The sequence below is a fragment of the Mobula hypostoma genome, chromosome 1 (genome assembly GCF_963921235.1).
Source record: "Mobula hypostoma chromosome 1, sMobHyp1.1, whole genome shotgun sequence".
Taxonomy (NCBI): Eukaryota; Metazoa; Chordata; class Chondrichthyes; order Myliobatiformes; family Myliobatidae; genus Mobula; species Mobula hypostoma.
In genome coordinates this window covers 237,508,697-237,521,607 of record NC_086097.1, presented here as the reverse complement: position 1 = coordinate 237,521,607, position 12,911 = coordinate 237,508,697, and the positions used below count along the sequence as shown (strand labels likewise).

At 41.1% G+C, this 12,911-nt stretch overlaps 1 protein-coding gene across 1 annotated transcript in view; it reads left to right on the top strand.

Moving 5' to 3' along the window:
- csmd3b (CUB and Sushi multiple domains 3b) overlaps positions 1-12,911 on the top strand; it is a 2,345,756-nt gene that overhangs the window by 1,772,269 nt on the left and 560,576 nt on the right. Inside the window, exons 16-18 of the mRNA XM_063066157.1 lie at positions 3,322-3,460; positions 4,361-4,548; positions 5,495-5,683. Coding sequence (XP_062922227.1) covers positions 3,322-3,460; positions 4,361-4,548; positions 5,495-5,683 — 516 coding nt within the window. The remainder of the gene's footprint in view (positions 1-3,321; positions 3,461-4,360; positions 4,549-5,494; positions 5,684-12,911) is intronic.

Here is a 12,911-nt window from a genome sequence, read left to right as displayed (position 1 = left end):
CACATTAAATTGCATCTGCCATGAGTTTGCCCACTCACCCAACCTATCCAAGTCACCCTGCATCCTCTTAGCATCCTCCTCACTGCTAACACTGCCACCCAGCTTCGTGTCATCCGCAAACTTGGAGATGCTGCATTTAATTCCCTCATCCAAGTCATTAATATAGATTGTAAACAACTGGGGTCCCAGCACTGAGCCTTGCGGTACCCCACTAGTCACCACCTGCCATTCTGAAAAGGTCCCGTTTATTCCCACTCTTTGCTTCCTGTCTGCTAACCAATTCTCCACCCACACCAATACCTTACCCCCAATACCGTGTGCTTTAAGTTTGCACACTAATCTCCTGTGTGGGACCTTGTCAAAAGCATTTTGAAAATCCAAATATACCACATCCACTGGTTCTCCCCTATCCACTCTACTAGTTACATCCTCAAAAAATTCTATGAGATTCGTCAGACATGATTTTCCTTTCACAAATCCATGCTGACTTTGTCCGATCATTTCACCGCTTTCCAAATGTGCTGTTATCACATCCTTGATAACTGACTCCAGCAGTTTCCCCACCACCGACGTTAGGCTAACCGGTCTATAATTCCCCGGTTTCTCTCTCCCTCCTGTAAACGCCAGCCAACCTGAGTCCCAGGTCATCTTTGACCTGCATAAGCTGTGATCTGAGTTTCCTTACAGGTTTGTGGATGGTATTTCTTCAGCATCCTAGCGATCCTTCCAGAAACCGTGCAAATATAGGGAAGACAGGCTGTAACGATGGGATCTTCCTTGTTGTTAGGTTTCCTGGGTTTTCCATTGGCCCTTTTAAGGGCCCAATAGATTTCCTTCACTTCATAGCCATTCTGTAGTAACGTTGTGCGTAATTGTCTTATTTCCTCCGGGAGATTATCTGGTCTGAAATAATTTTTGCACAGTTAATCAAAGTAAAATGAACCGCTCTACTTTGGGAGGTGTGATGGTGGCTATGTTTGATGAAGTGTAAGGCCATGTAAGTGGGTTTCCGATAGACGCCATGTTCGAGGCTACCATCCAGTTTTTCTGGCGTATTAGAATGTCCAGGAATGGGAGACAACAATTCTTCTCCATCTCCATCGTAAATTGAATGTTCAGATGGTCATGGAACTTTTGGAATGCCTGGAGTCCATGCAGCCACACTACGAAGGTGTCATTGCCGTATCTGAAGAAGCATTTGGGACATAAGGCCAATGAACTCAGAGCCCTCTCCTCAAAGTACTCCACGTAGAAATTATCAATAGCCAGTGACAACGGCAATTCAATGGCCACTTTGCCCATTTGTTCATAATAGTTCCCTTACAGAGGAAGTACGTTGAAGTCAGGGTATGTTCAAAAAGGTCAAACCTTGACCGTGGGATGACCAAGCTATCCTTAATGGGAACTCTCATGAACAGGGACACCATGTCAAAACTGACCATTATGTCCTCTGGGTTCAGTTGAATTTTGGTCAAATTCTTGATGTGCTCCTCATAGCCCCCAACGAAGAGAGACATCATGGTCATTAAATGCTTAGCTAGGTAGTAAGTTGGGGACTCTATTGCACTGACGGTAGAACTCAGGTGGGAACTCTCCTTGTGTACCTTAGGGAGTCTGTAAAGTTTGGCGGTACCATCACCTGAGACAGAAGTGTCCTGCATATGTCTACAGCGGGATCCCATAGATTTAATTGTGAGAATGACACCACTTTACTGAAGAAATGGCTTTTGGTTCTGTCTGGTAAAGGAAAGCATTGAAATAAAACTCAAAGAAAAGAATGTTAACAAAGATGAAGGTCTCCCTCTATGTAAGAACTGGAATTCACTCCACAGACTGTCTGGTTCGAAACTTTAAATATTTCTCGCCTCTCTGGATGAAAAGATTTCTTGCTATTCCAGAATTGATTGGCCAATTTGAGATTGCTGGTTGTAAATGTGCCACCCAGGGGAGACTTGATTCCTGCGTCTTCCCTGCAAAGCGTGTGTAAGAATTTTAAGTTTTAATGTTGGTTAGTCAGTTTGCAGGTGACACAGAAGTTGGTGGCGTTGTGGAGAGTGAAAGTTGTCAAAGGATACAGGATAAAGATCTGTTACATTTATGGGCACAGAAATGATAGGTGGAGTTTAATCCAGGCATGTGTTGCATTTTGGGAAGTCAAGTGTCAGGGGAAGATGTACAGGTAATAATAAGGATTCTTAATAGCATTGATTTACAGAGGAACCTTGGGGACCAGGTCCACAGGACTTGGAAGGTGTCAATCTATGTATAGAGAGTGGCGTGCAAAAGGCTAAGGCACCCAAGCTACATATATGTGCCTAAGACTTTTTTCACAGTAATGTAGTCAATTGGATTGATAGTAGGAAGCAAAGCTGATGATAGAAGGTTGTTTCTCAGACTGTGGGGCAGTGGCTGGTCATGTTCCTGATGGGTTGGTGCTAGACCTTTACTATTTGTCATTTATATCAATGATTTGGATTAGAATGTTACTAAGGCATGGTTACTCAGTTTGCAGAAGACACTAAAGTAAGTGGTAGTATTGATGGTGAAGATGGTTATCAGGATTTACAGAGGGATCTTGATCATCTGGGAAAGTGGATTGAGGAGTGGCAAATGGAGCTTAATTTGGGTAAGTGTGAAGTGTTGTATTTTGGGAAGACAAATGAAGTAGAGCATTTCACCGCCCTGGGGAGTGTTGTAGAGCAGAGGGACCTCATAGCACACACACCTGGTCTCCTGAAAGTCTTGTTACGGGTAGACTGGGGGAAGGTGAAGAAGGCTTTTGGTATGCTGGCGTGCATCAGTCAGGGTACTGAATGCAGTTCTGTCACTGAGATCTTTCAAGGCTGAAATCAGTAAATTTTGTCAAGTTGGATTTCAAACAACATAGAGCAACAGAACAGCCACAGACCCACATTAGAATAGACCCAGTGGAATTGTCTTAATTAACTGACTGGTGAGCTGACATTTCAAAAAAAAAATGTCAATTCTTCTTTCTGTTAACTCTATTTGACATGAAACATTACACAACATGACATGATTGTATGACAAGAATTATCTTCACATTTTTTTTGTACTCTTTGCAATATTTTTTGTAGAATGTCACTTTATATAACTGTTTGTTATGATGAGAATTAATGACATGTACAATTGGGCTCACAGGATGTTTCCAGTCACATAAGTTTAACATCCCCTGTATTTAACTTATTTTTCAGTAATAGCTATCAAATATTCAATACTGTAGTGTACTTTTGCCTAGTTTCAAATTGGTACACGTAATAGAACTTATTATCTATGTCTTAAGGTCTTATGGTCTCTCTTTAGCTCCTTGTGGTGGCCATTTTTCTTCACCAAATGGAGTAATCCTATCACCAGGGTGGCCTGGATATTATAAAGACTCTCAGAACTGTGAGTGGGTGATTGAAGCCGAGCCTGGACATTCTATCAAAATCACATTTGAAAGGTTATCACACAATCTTTTCTTTTGAATTTTGATGCATTTTTGAAAATAATATACAGTATATTAATTGATAAACATATTCTGAAGATGCTATAAGTCATGCACAAATGCTTAGTTTTAATATTTTTTTACTGCCTATTATGCTGCTGGCATTTAGGGCAACAATGAAGGTCCTCCATTCCCCCCTGCCTGTATTCAGGACTTCCTTCATTGTGTCAGTAGCTTTCTCTTGGTTTTCACTACTGTCAGTCATGCAAGTCCTGGGTGGAGACTCAGGAACACTGTCACATTAGATGTAGAAGGATTCTTCATTGCTGTGTCTGTTACAATTTTGTTTTATCAGTCAGGGTTGTTAGCCCTGAAATGAATCCCCAAACTTGGAGGACCGGTGGACCACCCCTAGTCTGTCCTCTAGCCTGTTTGGCATGGGTGACCCTACCAAGTCCTGACTCCAGTCAATATAGCTGTCCAGATCATTGAGGCACACAAGCCTCCAAACCCAACGACAAGGCTGTGGTCCTCTTGGAGGTGGTTTTAATATCTTGGTATTTAATTTAGTTAATGTAAAGTACCAGATATTCAGAAGTGTGCATTCTGTAGTTCTAGCATTAATTTATTATCTTTATGCATTTCAATGAATTAAAAGTAGAACTATAATTATGATTTTCATATCTGTTAAATATTAATTTTGTACATTGTGTTTCAAAAGGACTTGCTTAACATAGCTCTTCTCAGTTCACAAAAATTAAACTTTTCTGATCGATCCATCTAAAGTCCGAACATTTGTACTTAGTTATAGGTTAAATGTGATTAGTCAATGAATGCAATAAGGTTGCTCTCCATTATTGAAACCAAGGTAATCATTTATAACTCACAGATATATTTCAATTTCTCCATCCGCAGGTTTCAGACTGAAGTCAATTATGATGTTCTGGAAATTCATGATGGCCCAAATCTTCTGTCCCCACTTCTTGGCTCTTTCAATGGCACACAAGTACCTCAGTTCCTCTTTAGCAGTGCGAACTTTCTTTACTTGCTGTTTACCACTGATAACAGTCGCTCCAATATCGGTTTCAAAATTCATTATGAGAGTAAGTATTACTTATGCCTACCTTCTTATTTTTTTTGACTATAACCCTCATTGTGACCGGCAACATGGTAGTATAATTGTGTGGGTTTCCTCTGGGTGCTCAGGTGTCTTCTCACACTCCTAAAGATGTATGGGTTCGTAAGTGGTGGCATGCTATGTTGGCTCTGGAAGTGTGGTGACACTTGTTGGCTGCCTTCATCACATCTTCAGACTTCTTTAATTGGTTTTTGATGTGTTTGATGGTATGTTTTATGCGCATGTAACTAATAAAGGTAACATGTGAGCTCGATATCAATGTTTTAGAGAAGTTTAGATAGGTACATGGAAGTAGGGGAATGAAGGGCTATGGTCTCAGTGCAGGTCGATGGGAGAAGGCAGATTAAATGGTTTTGGCATGGACTAGATGGGCCAAAAGGCCTGTTTCTGTGCTGTACTTCTCCATCTCTTTCAATTTAAAACTTTTTCCATTGAGTACCCATAATGTACAAAATACATTTTGTAATGTTTGGAATCAGATCACTGCTTTGGAACGTGTAAGACTGAGAGGAGATTTGATAGAGGTATACAAAATTATGAGGGGTAGGGTAAGTGCAAGCAGCCATTTTCCATTGATATTGGGTAGGACTACAACCAGAGGTCATGAGTTAAAGGTAACAGGTGAAAAGTTTAAGGGGAACATGAGGGGAAACTTCTTCAGTCAGAAGGTCATGAGAGTTTGGAATGAGCTGCCAGTGCAAGTGGTGCATGCGAGCTCAATTTTAATGTTTAAGCGAAGTTTGGATAGGTACATGGATAGTAGGGGTGTGGAGGGCTATGATCCCGGTGTAGGTCGATGGCAGTCAGCACAGACTAGGTGGGCTGTGTTGTGCTTTTCTCTGATTCTATGACTTGTGTGAATTTTGTTTCATTAGCTATGTTTTCATTACCTTCATATCTATTCCCCACAGGTGTTACAGTGGATACGTATTCCTGCATGGACCCTGGGATCCCAGTCAATGGATATCGACATGGACAAGATTTCTCCATTGGTTCTACTGTAGCATTCAGCTGTGAATCTGGGTACACAATAAGTCATGAGGAACCGCTAATGTGTGAGAAAAATCACTGGTGGAATCACCCCTTGCCTACTTGTGATGGTAAGGATCTATTTCCATTTGCCACCACTTGGAAATCACAGCCAATGAAAAGTTTGAAAACTATTACTAAAAATTCTTGCTTTAACAAACTCTACCCTCTGTAATACAATTTTACTATTTATAGACTTTTGGGTTTTTTGCGTCAACAAGTGAGAAATGCAGCGAAAAAGAAAAACTACCAAGCCCAGCATGGTAGCATAACAGATACCATAATGCTTTACAGTACCAGAGATCACACTGAACATAGATTTAGCTTTCTGAATACTTCCTGTGGGTATATCTTATGGATTTTGGGCTGCTGGTCATGAAAATTGCAATGGAATTTCCCTATCAGACACCAGTTTTATTTTAATCACCAATTTTTGTTATTCCAATTCATAATTCAGGTCAATTAAAATGTTGCCCACAACGTAAGTTGTGAAGTTTTCTATCCAGTCCAGGCATGCTGGGGTATCCTTAGGCAGAGTAGATGCTGCATGGCAGGACAGGTTTTAGGAAGGCTATAAACTTCTGTGAAAGATTTTGATATTTGAGACAGATGTTTCCCAGAATAACAGGTGCCAAGATGAAGGAAGGCATTTTTATTGGTCCACAAATCAAACAGTTCATCAATGACAGGCAATTCGAAGAACTTCTAGTGGAACCAGAGAAAATCACATGGAAGGCATTCAAGGATGTTGTTGAAAATTATTTTGGCAACTACAGAGCACCAAACTGCATGCAACTGGTTGTCACCTTGCTTCAAGCAAGCAAAACCTTGAAGTGCAACAGGTCATGAAAGATTCATTTTCTGCAGTCCCATTTAGACTTCTTCCCTGCAATCTTAGTGCTGTCAGTGATGAGCATGGTGAAAGGTTTTACCAGGGCATTGCAGTCATGAAGAAATGGCATCAGGGCAACTGGAATCCATCAATTCCTGGAATACAAATTAAAATAATCAAGAAAGCATTCTTAACTGAGTTGAACTATTGCAAAATGTCAGTACATTATGAAACTGAACAGATTCCATTCAAAAAAAGTTAATTGCTTGTTTCTCCAAATTCCTACATGATACAACTAGTCTGAAATTATATTTGTGTTCAGCTCCAAGAGTCTATCATAATCAAAAAATAAACATTCTGAGGAAACAACACTTCCAAAAAAATTTGTTGTCCTGTGTCAACTATCAGGATTCAATTCCCATCACTCTCTAGTTAGAGAATGTATGTTCTCCCTGTGACAATATGGGCTTCCTCCAGGTGCTGTGTTTTCTCCCACATTCCAAAGGTGTACAGTTAGGGTGAGCGCATCATGGGCATGCCATGTTGGTACTAGAATGCAACGACATTTGTGCACTGCCCTCACCATAATCCTTGGACTGTGCTGGTCATTGACGCAAGTGATACATTTCACTGCATATTTTGATGTTTTGGTGTGCATGTGACTATTAAAGCTAATCTTTAATCTTAATACTTATAGCTTTTTTTGGTGGGGGGGGTGGGCATATGTTTCACCAAGTGAGCAGGGTAGTGGGAAGGAAATACCACCAATCCTAATTAATCCACTGTAATCTGTAATCAGAAGACAAGTACGCCTATAAAATATACTCAGGAGAACAAAGTTACTGTTGCTGTCAATTTATCACTGTTAACATGTGTCATTTTTGTAAATGTACAATAATTCCTTTTTTTTGACATGATAATTTCATACCATGGCAAGAATATTACATCATTTAAAAATATATATATATAAATGAATCTGTCCACAGAAAACCATAATGCTGGGTTTTTGAAAAACAGCTCATTGCTGATTGTGTTTGTAGGCAGTAGCCTGCATTGGGTGGACGGAACCAAGATTCGATGTGTGGTAAATTCTGACTTATCGGACATTCCTGGTGGGCAGGCAGTGACCTTGATTCGTTACTTTGCGCAGAGCCTGAGCCTGGGTTCTTCACAATTCGCTGAGGTTAATTAGCTGCTCTGTGCCTCTACCCATCCTCTTACTGCTGGTCAGATGATGAGACTGGTTTGGGCCTTGTGCTGAGTCCAGAGTCAAGGGTCACAGCAGCAATTGCAAGGCACATCGGTGAAGGCCACAGCATGACAAGCACCCTAAGTGCATCACTAAGAAAGGTACTGTTCGTGCCTTGAATCTGATGTCCACATTGTGTCACAGCAGGGATAAAGGTTTTCCCCAATTATTATTAATGTTTGCGTGAGCCATACCAGGCCTGTTCACTGAATCCTTTTCTAGTGTCATATCACCCTTTTGGCATTCATCTACCTCCACTTTCTCTGAATTAAGCTTTCAAGTTATCTGAGAGTCAGACACTCTCTTCATGAAATGTTTTGTGATGATGCTTTAAATTTCAATCATATAATGGCTGCAGAGATTCTTGCTAAGTGCTTCTTGTCTGGTCCGCCTGTCAAATCATGGTGGTCTGTATTTCCCATCAGCTTTGCCACTCACTTTCTTGGCAGAGCTTCAGTCACAGTTTTCAGAACTGTTTATAAAGCAAACCTTGGTAATTCAGAGTGGGAATAGGCAGTTTTCCAATGCCACAGGCTACAGACTTTGTGAGTTGAAAGAATGTGATGATGCTATTATTCCTTCGCTGTGCATGTGCCCCCAGTGTTAAATTTAATAACCACAATGTCAGGGGCTTCAGTCTCCTTTTCTAAGTTTGCATTTTTTTAATATGAGGAATCATATCAAAACTGTTCACTTATGGACTTCTGCATCATTAAAAAATAAATCTGGAGACAATTGGCAAGAAAATCCTGGGCACATCAACCGCTGTGATGTTTTCTCTCTCGCTGAACCACACTAATGATGTTCACAGACTCGTGAAGACATTTCAGGAATGATCCTTCACTGATGTTCATGAAACTCAAAAAGTTGCTGCCGGTCTGGGGCTATCTCAAAAAGGAACAGACTCTGGCTCCTTCACTTCCAAAGTTGGAAATGCTTTTCACAAGTTAAATTTTCTCTCAAGTCTTGATGCCCAGCGGACATCGCAACAGAAGCCCAAGCCTCACTCATCTGTAGACTTCATCCTTCTGAAACGTACCGGTTAACTTGCAGCTTGAGTCGGCAAAAAAAAAGCAAATGCAATGTCAGTATTCACTTTCAGAGGACTAGTGTAATGTAAAGCTGAGACTTTGTAAGGTATTGGTTAGACCACACTTGCAATATTGTGGGCCCCTTTTCTAAGAAAGGATGTGCTGACATTGGAGAGGGTCCAGTAGAGGTTCACAGGAATGATCCCGGGAATGAAAGGGTTAATGTATGAGGATCATTTGATGGTTCTGTGCCTGTACTCATTGGAGTTTAGAAGAAGGAGGGGGATTCCATTGAAACCCATTGAATATTAATAGGCCTAGATAGAGTGGATGTGGGGAGGATATTTCCCATAGTGGGGGAGTCCAAGACCAGAGAGCACAGCCTCAGAGTACAAGGATGTGCTTTTGGAACAGAGGTGAAGATGAATTTCTTTGGCCAAAGGGTGCTGATTAGTAAGGGGGTCAAAAGTAATGGGGAGAAGGCAGGAGAATGGGATTAGAAGAAATAATAAATTAGGTTTCAATAGGTACATTTAACGTCAGAAAAATGTATATAATATACATCCTGAAATTCTTTTTCCATGATTCTTTAGCCATGATGGAATGGTGGAGCAAACTTGATGGGCTGAATGGCCTAATTCTGTTCCTATATCTTATGGTCTGATGGACTTTGACACCAGTGAACTGGCAACCTTGGGAGGTTTCACTCTCACCTTCACTGATAAATGATCTTGTTTAAGGTGAGGTGGGGGGAGGGGGAGATCTATCTTCAGAGTTATAGGATGCTTTATTACAAGCCTGAGATTTGGAACGTATCCTGGTTGGTCTCGAGACTGATTTCAGCAACAACTTTGGCGAGAGTCCAAGATAGGATCATAATTTCAGGCTGAAGCTAAAATTACCACATCTGACAGGACGTTGCACAGGCCCTCTGTGAAAAATACTTACTTTGATATCCGCTCTATACCTTCCTACAATCACCTTAAAATTATGTTCACTTGTATTAGACATTACTGACCTAAGAAAAAGTCTCTGGTTGTCTGCTCAATCTAAGCCTCTTATCATCTCGTACACCTTTATCAATTCACCTCTCATCCTCCTCCTTTCAATTTACTGAGTTGATTCAGAAGCAGGAATCCTACCTTTATTCCAAAATAAACTAATATTAACCAGCAGAGGTGAAGAGATGAATCCTAATTTTCTAAGACATGAAACCTGGTTTGATAACTTGTTACCTGAATTAGGGATGGACTGAATTCAGATTAGACAATATTAAAGAAATGCCACTTCCTCAATTTAATATCTGTTCTCTCAGTCAAGGCGCAAGTGGAAATGAGACAGATGTTAAAGATAGTTAAGCAATTTCACATGATCACAGGATGTTTTTCATTGTCATCATCAACAAAACCCAAAAGCATTGGCGAAGATTTCTTTCAATGTATAATGGTGAAACAGGCTTTTTGTTTTGCTTCCCATCGAGCTTCATCCAGTTAATCCTCATCTAAACCTATCAGTATAAACCCTTATTCCCTTTTTCTTCCTGCACATACTTAGCCTCTCCTTACAAACAGTTCTGTTCAAAGTTCAATGTTTAAAGTAAATTTATTATCAAAGTACATCTATGTCAGTCTATACAACCCTGAGATACATTTTCTTGCAGGCATACTCAATAAATCTACAGATTATAGCCAGAACAGACTCAACGAAAGACCACACCGACTTGTGTGTTCGACCAGTGTGCAAAAGACAACAAACTGTGCAAATACAAAAAGAAAGAAATAATAATAATTAATAACTAAGCAATATAGAGATTAGTGTGCAAACTTAAAGCACACGGTATTGGGGGTAAGGTATTGGTGTGGGTGGAGAATTGGTTAGCAGACAGGAAGCAAAGAGTGGGAATAAACGGGACCTTTTCAGAATGGGGGGCAGTGACTAGTGGGGTACCGCAAGGCTCAGTGCTGGGACCCCAGTTGTTTACAATATATATTAATGACTTGGATGAGGGAATTAAATGCAGCATCTCCAAGTTTGCGGATGACACGAAGCTTGGCGGCAGTGTTAGCAGTGAGGAGAATGCTAAGAGGATGCAGGGTGACTTGGATAGGTTGGGTGAGTGGGCAAACTCATGGCAGATGCAATTTAATGTGGATAAATGTGAAGTTATCCACTTTGGTGGCAAAAATAGGAAAACAGATTATTATCTGAATGGTGGCCGATTAGGAAAAGGGGAGGTGCAACGAGACCTGGGTGTCATTATACACCAGTCATTGAAAGTGGGCATGCAGGTACAGCAGGCGGTGAAAAAGGCGAATGGTATGCTGGCATTTATAGTGAGAGGATTCGAGTACAGGAGCAGGGAGGTACTACTGCAGTTGTACAAGGCCTTGGTGAGACCACACCTGGAGTATTGTGTGCAGTTTTGGTCCCCTAATCTGAGGAAAGACATCTTTGCCATAGAGGGAGTACAAAGAAGGTTCACTAGATTGATTCCTAGGATGGCAGGACTTTCATATGAAGAAAGACTGGATGAACTGGGCTTGTACTCGTTGGAATTTAGAAGATTGAGGGGGGATCTGATTGAAACGTATAAGATCCTAAAGGGATTGGACAGGCTAGATGCAGGAAGATTGTTCCCGATGTTGGGGAAGTCCAGAACGAGGGGTCACAGTTTGAGGATAGAGGGGAAGCCTTTTAGGACCGAGATTAGGAAAAACTTCTTCACACAGAGAGTGGTGAATCTGTGGAATTCTCTGCCACAGCAAACTGTTGAGGCCAGTTCATTGGCTATGTTTAAGAGGGAGTTAGATATGGCCCTTGTGGCTACAGGGGTCAGGGGGTATGGAGGGAAGGCTGGGGCAGGGTTCTGAGTTGGATGATCAGCCATGATCATAATAAATGGCGGTGCAGGCTCGAAGGGCCGAATGGCCTACTCCTGCACCTATTTTCTATGTTTCTATGTTTCTATGTTAACATGAGATGAACAGTCCTTGAAAGTGAGTCCTTTGGGAGAAAATTCTGCATTTTCACCCATTATTGAGTAAGGAAGTTTCTTCTGAATTCTGTGCTGGATTTCTTGAAGACTAGTGGCAGCCAGAATCGATCAGAATTCTTTATAATGCTAAAGACCTTCATTAGGTCATTGCTTCAAACATTTCTCAAGGAAAAAGATCAAGCCTATTCATTAGTTTCTGATATATGCCCTCTTATTTCTGGTGTCAGTCATCTAAATCATCTCTGTCTGGACATTTCTATAAGAATACTGCGGCCATCACTGTACACAATATGATTTAGTTAATGTTCAACAACAGGTTGAGCATAACTTTCATACATTACACTTCCATCTTTTTATTAATAAACATTTGGAGATGGTTTGCTATTTCTAGTGTAAGGGGTTTCTTCTTTCATGTTACTGCGTAGGCTAATGAAAATGGCTTCTTTGTTATGTTAACTGCTAAGCAATTTCTCCCGCTAGCAGCTTGTTTGGATTATGTTATTGATAAGAGAGCGAACGAACCAATTGGGATAGATGTTATTCTTTCTAGTGTGTCTGTAAGTTATTGTGATGTGCGGGTTTTTGGGGAGAAGGCGCGATGGACAGCAAGAGAATGGACAAGGTGCTGTGAACTTGTTAATGGGCTCGGACCCCGAGCAGGAGTCCGAGGTCCAGGGTCTTCGGCGAGGAGAGGAGACGGAGACAGACTCCTGTGGAGCATCTGGTCGACCAGCGTGGTTGGTCCCAGGCGGCAGGTCGAGGTGGTCAGAGGGGATCGAATGGTGAAGAGAGGATTGATACTAGAGCTCCAACGGTTGTGCATGAAGAGATTATACATTGATAAATGTAGCGCCTTTTATTTTCCTTTTATATTTTATTTCTATTAATTATATAGTTCCAGTAATATCTATGAACTGTAATTCATTTAATCATATATGGTGTATTGTCTGTTATTTGGCGGGGTGGGGTACATCACACAGCATCCACACAAACTTAATTACCCAGTTTGGCGGAGCCGAGGGCTGTTTCCCTAAACGACAGTGAGTTGAGTGACCCTGAGGCTTGCCTGGGGGGCTACACTAGCCTTGCTGAACTATGGTGCAGGTTTGAGCAATTCATTACTGGTGTTCATGGAATTAATTTATGGAGTTTATGGAGCAAAATCTAGAAAAGTGTGAGGTGATGTTCTTTA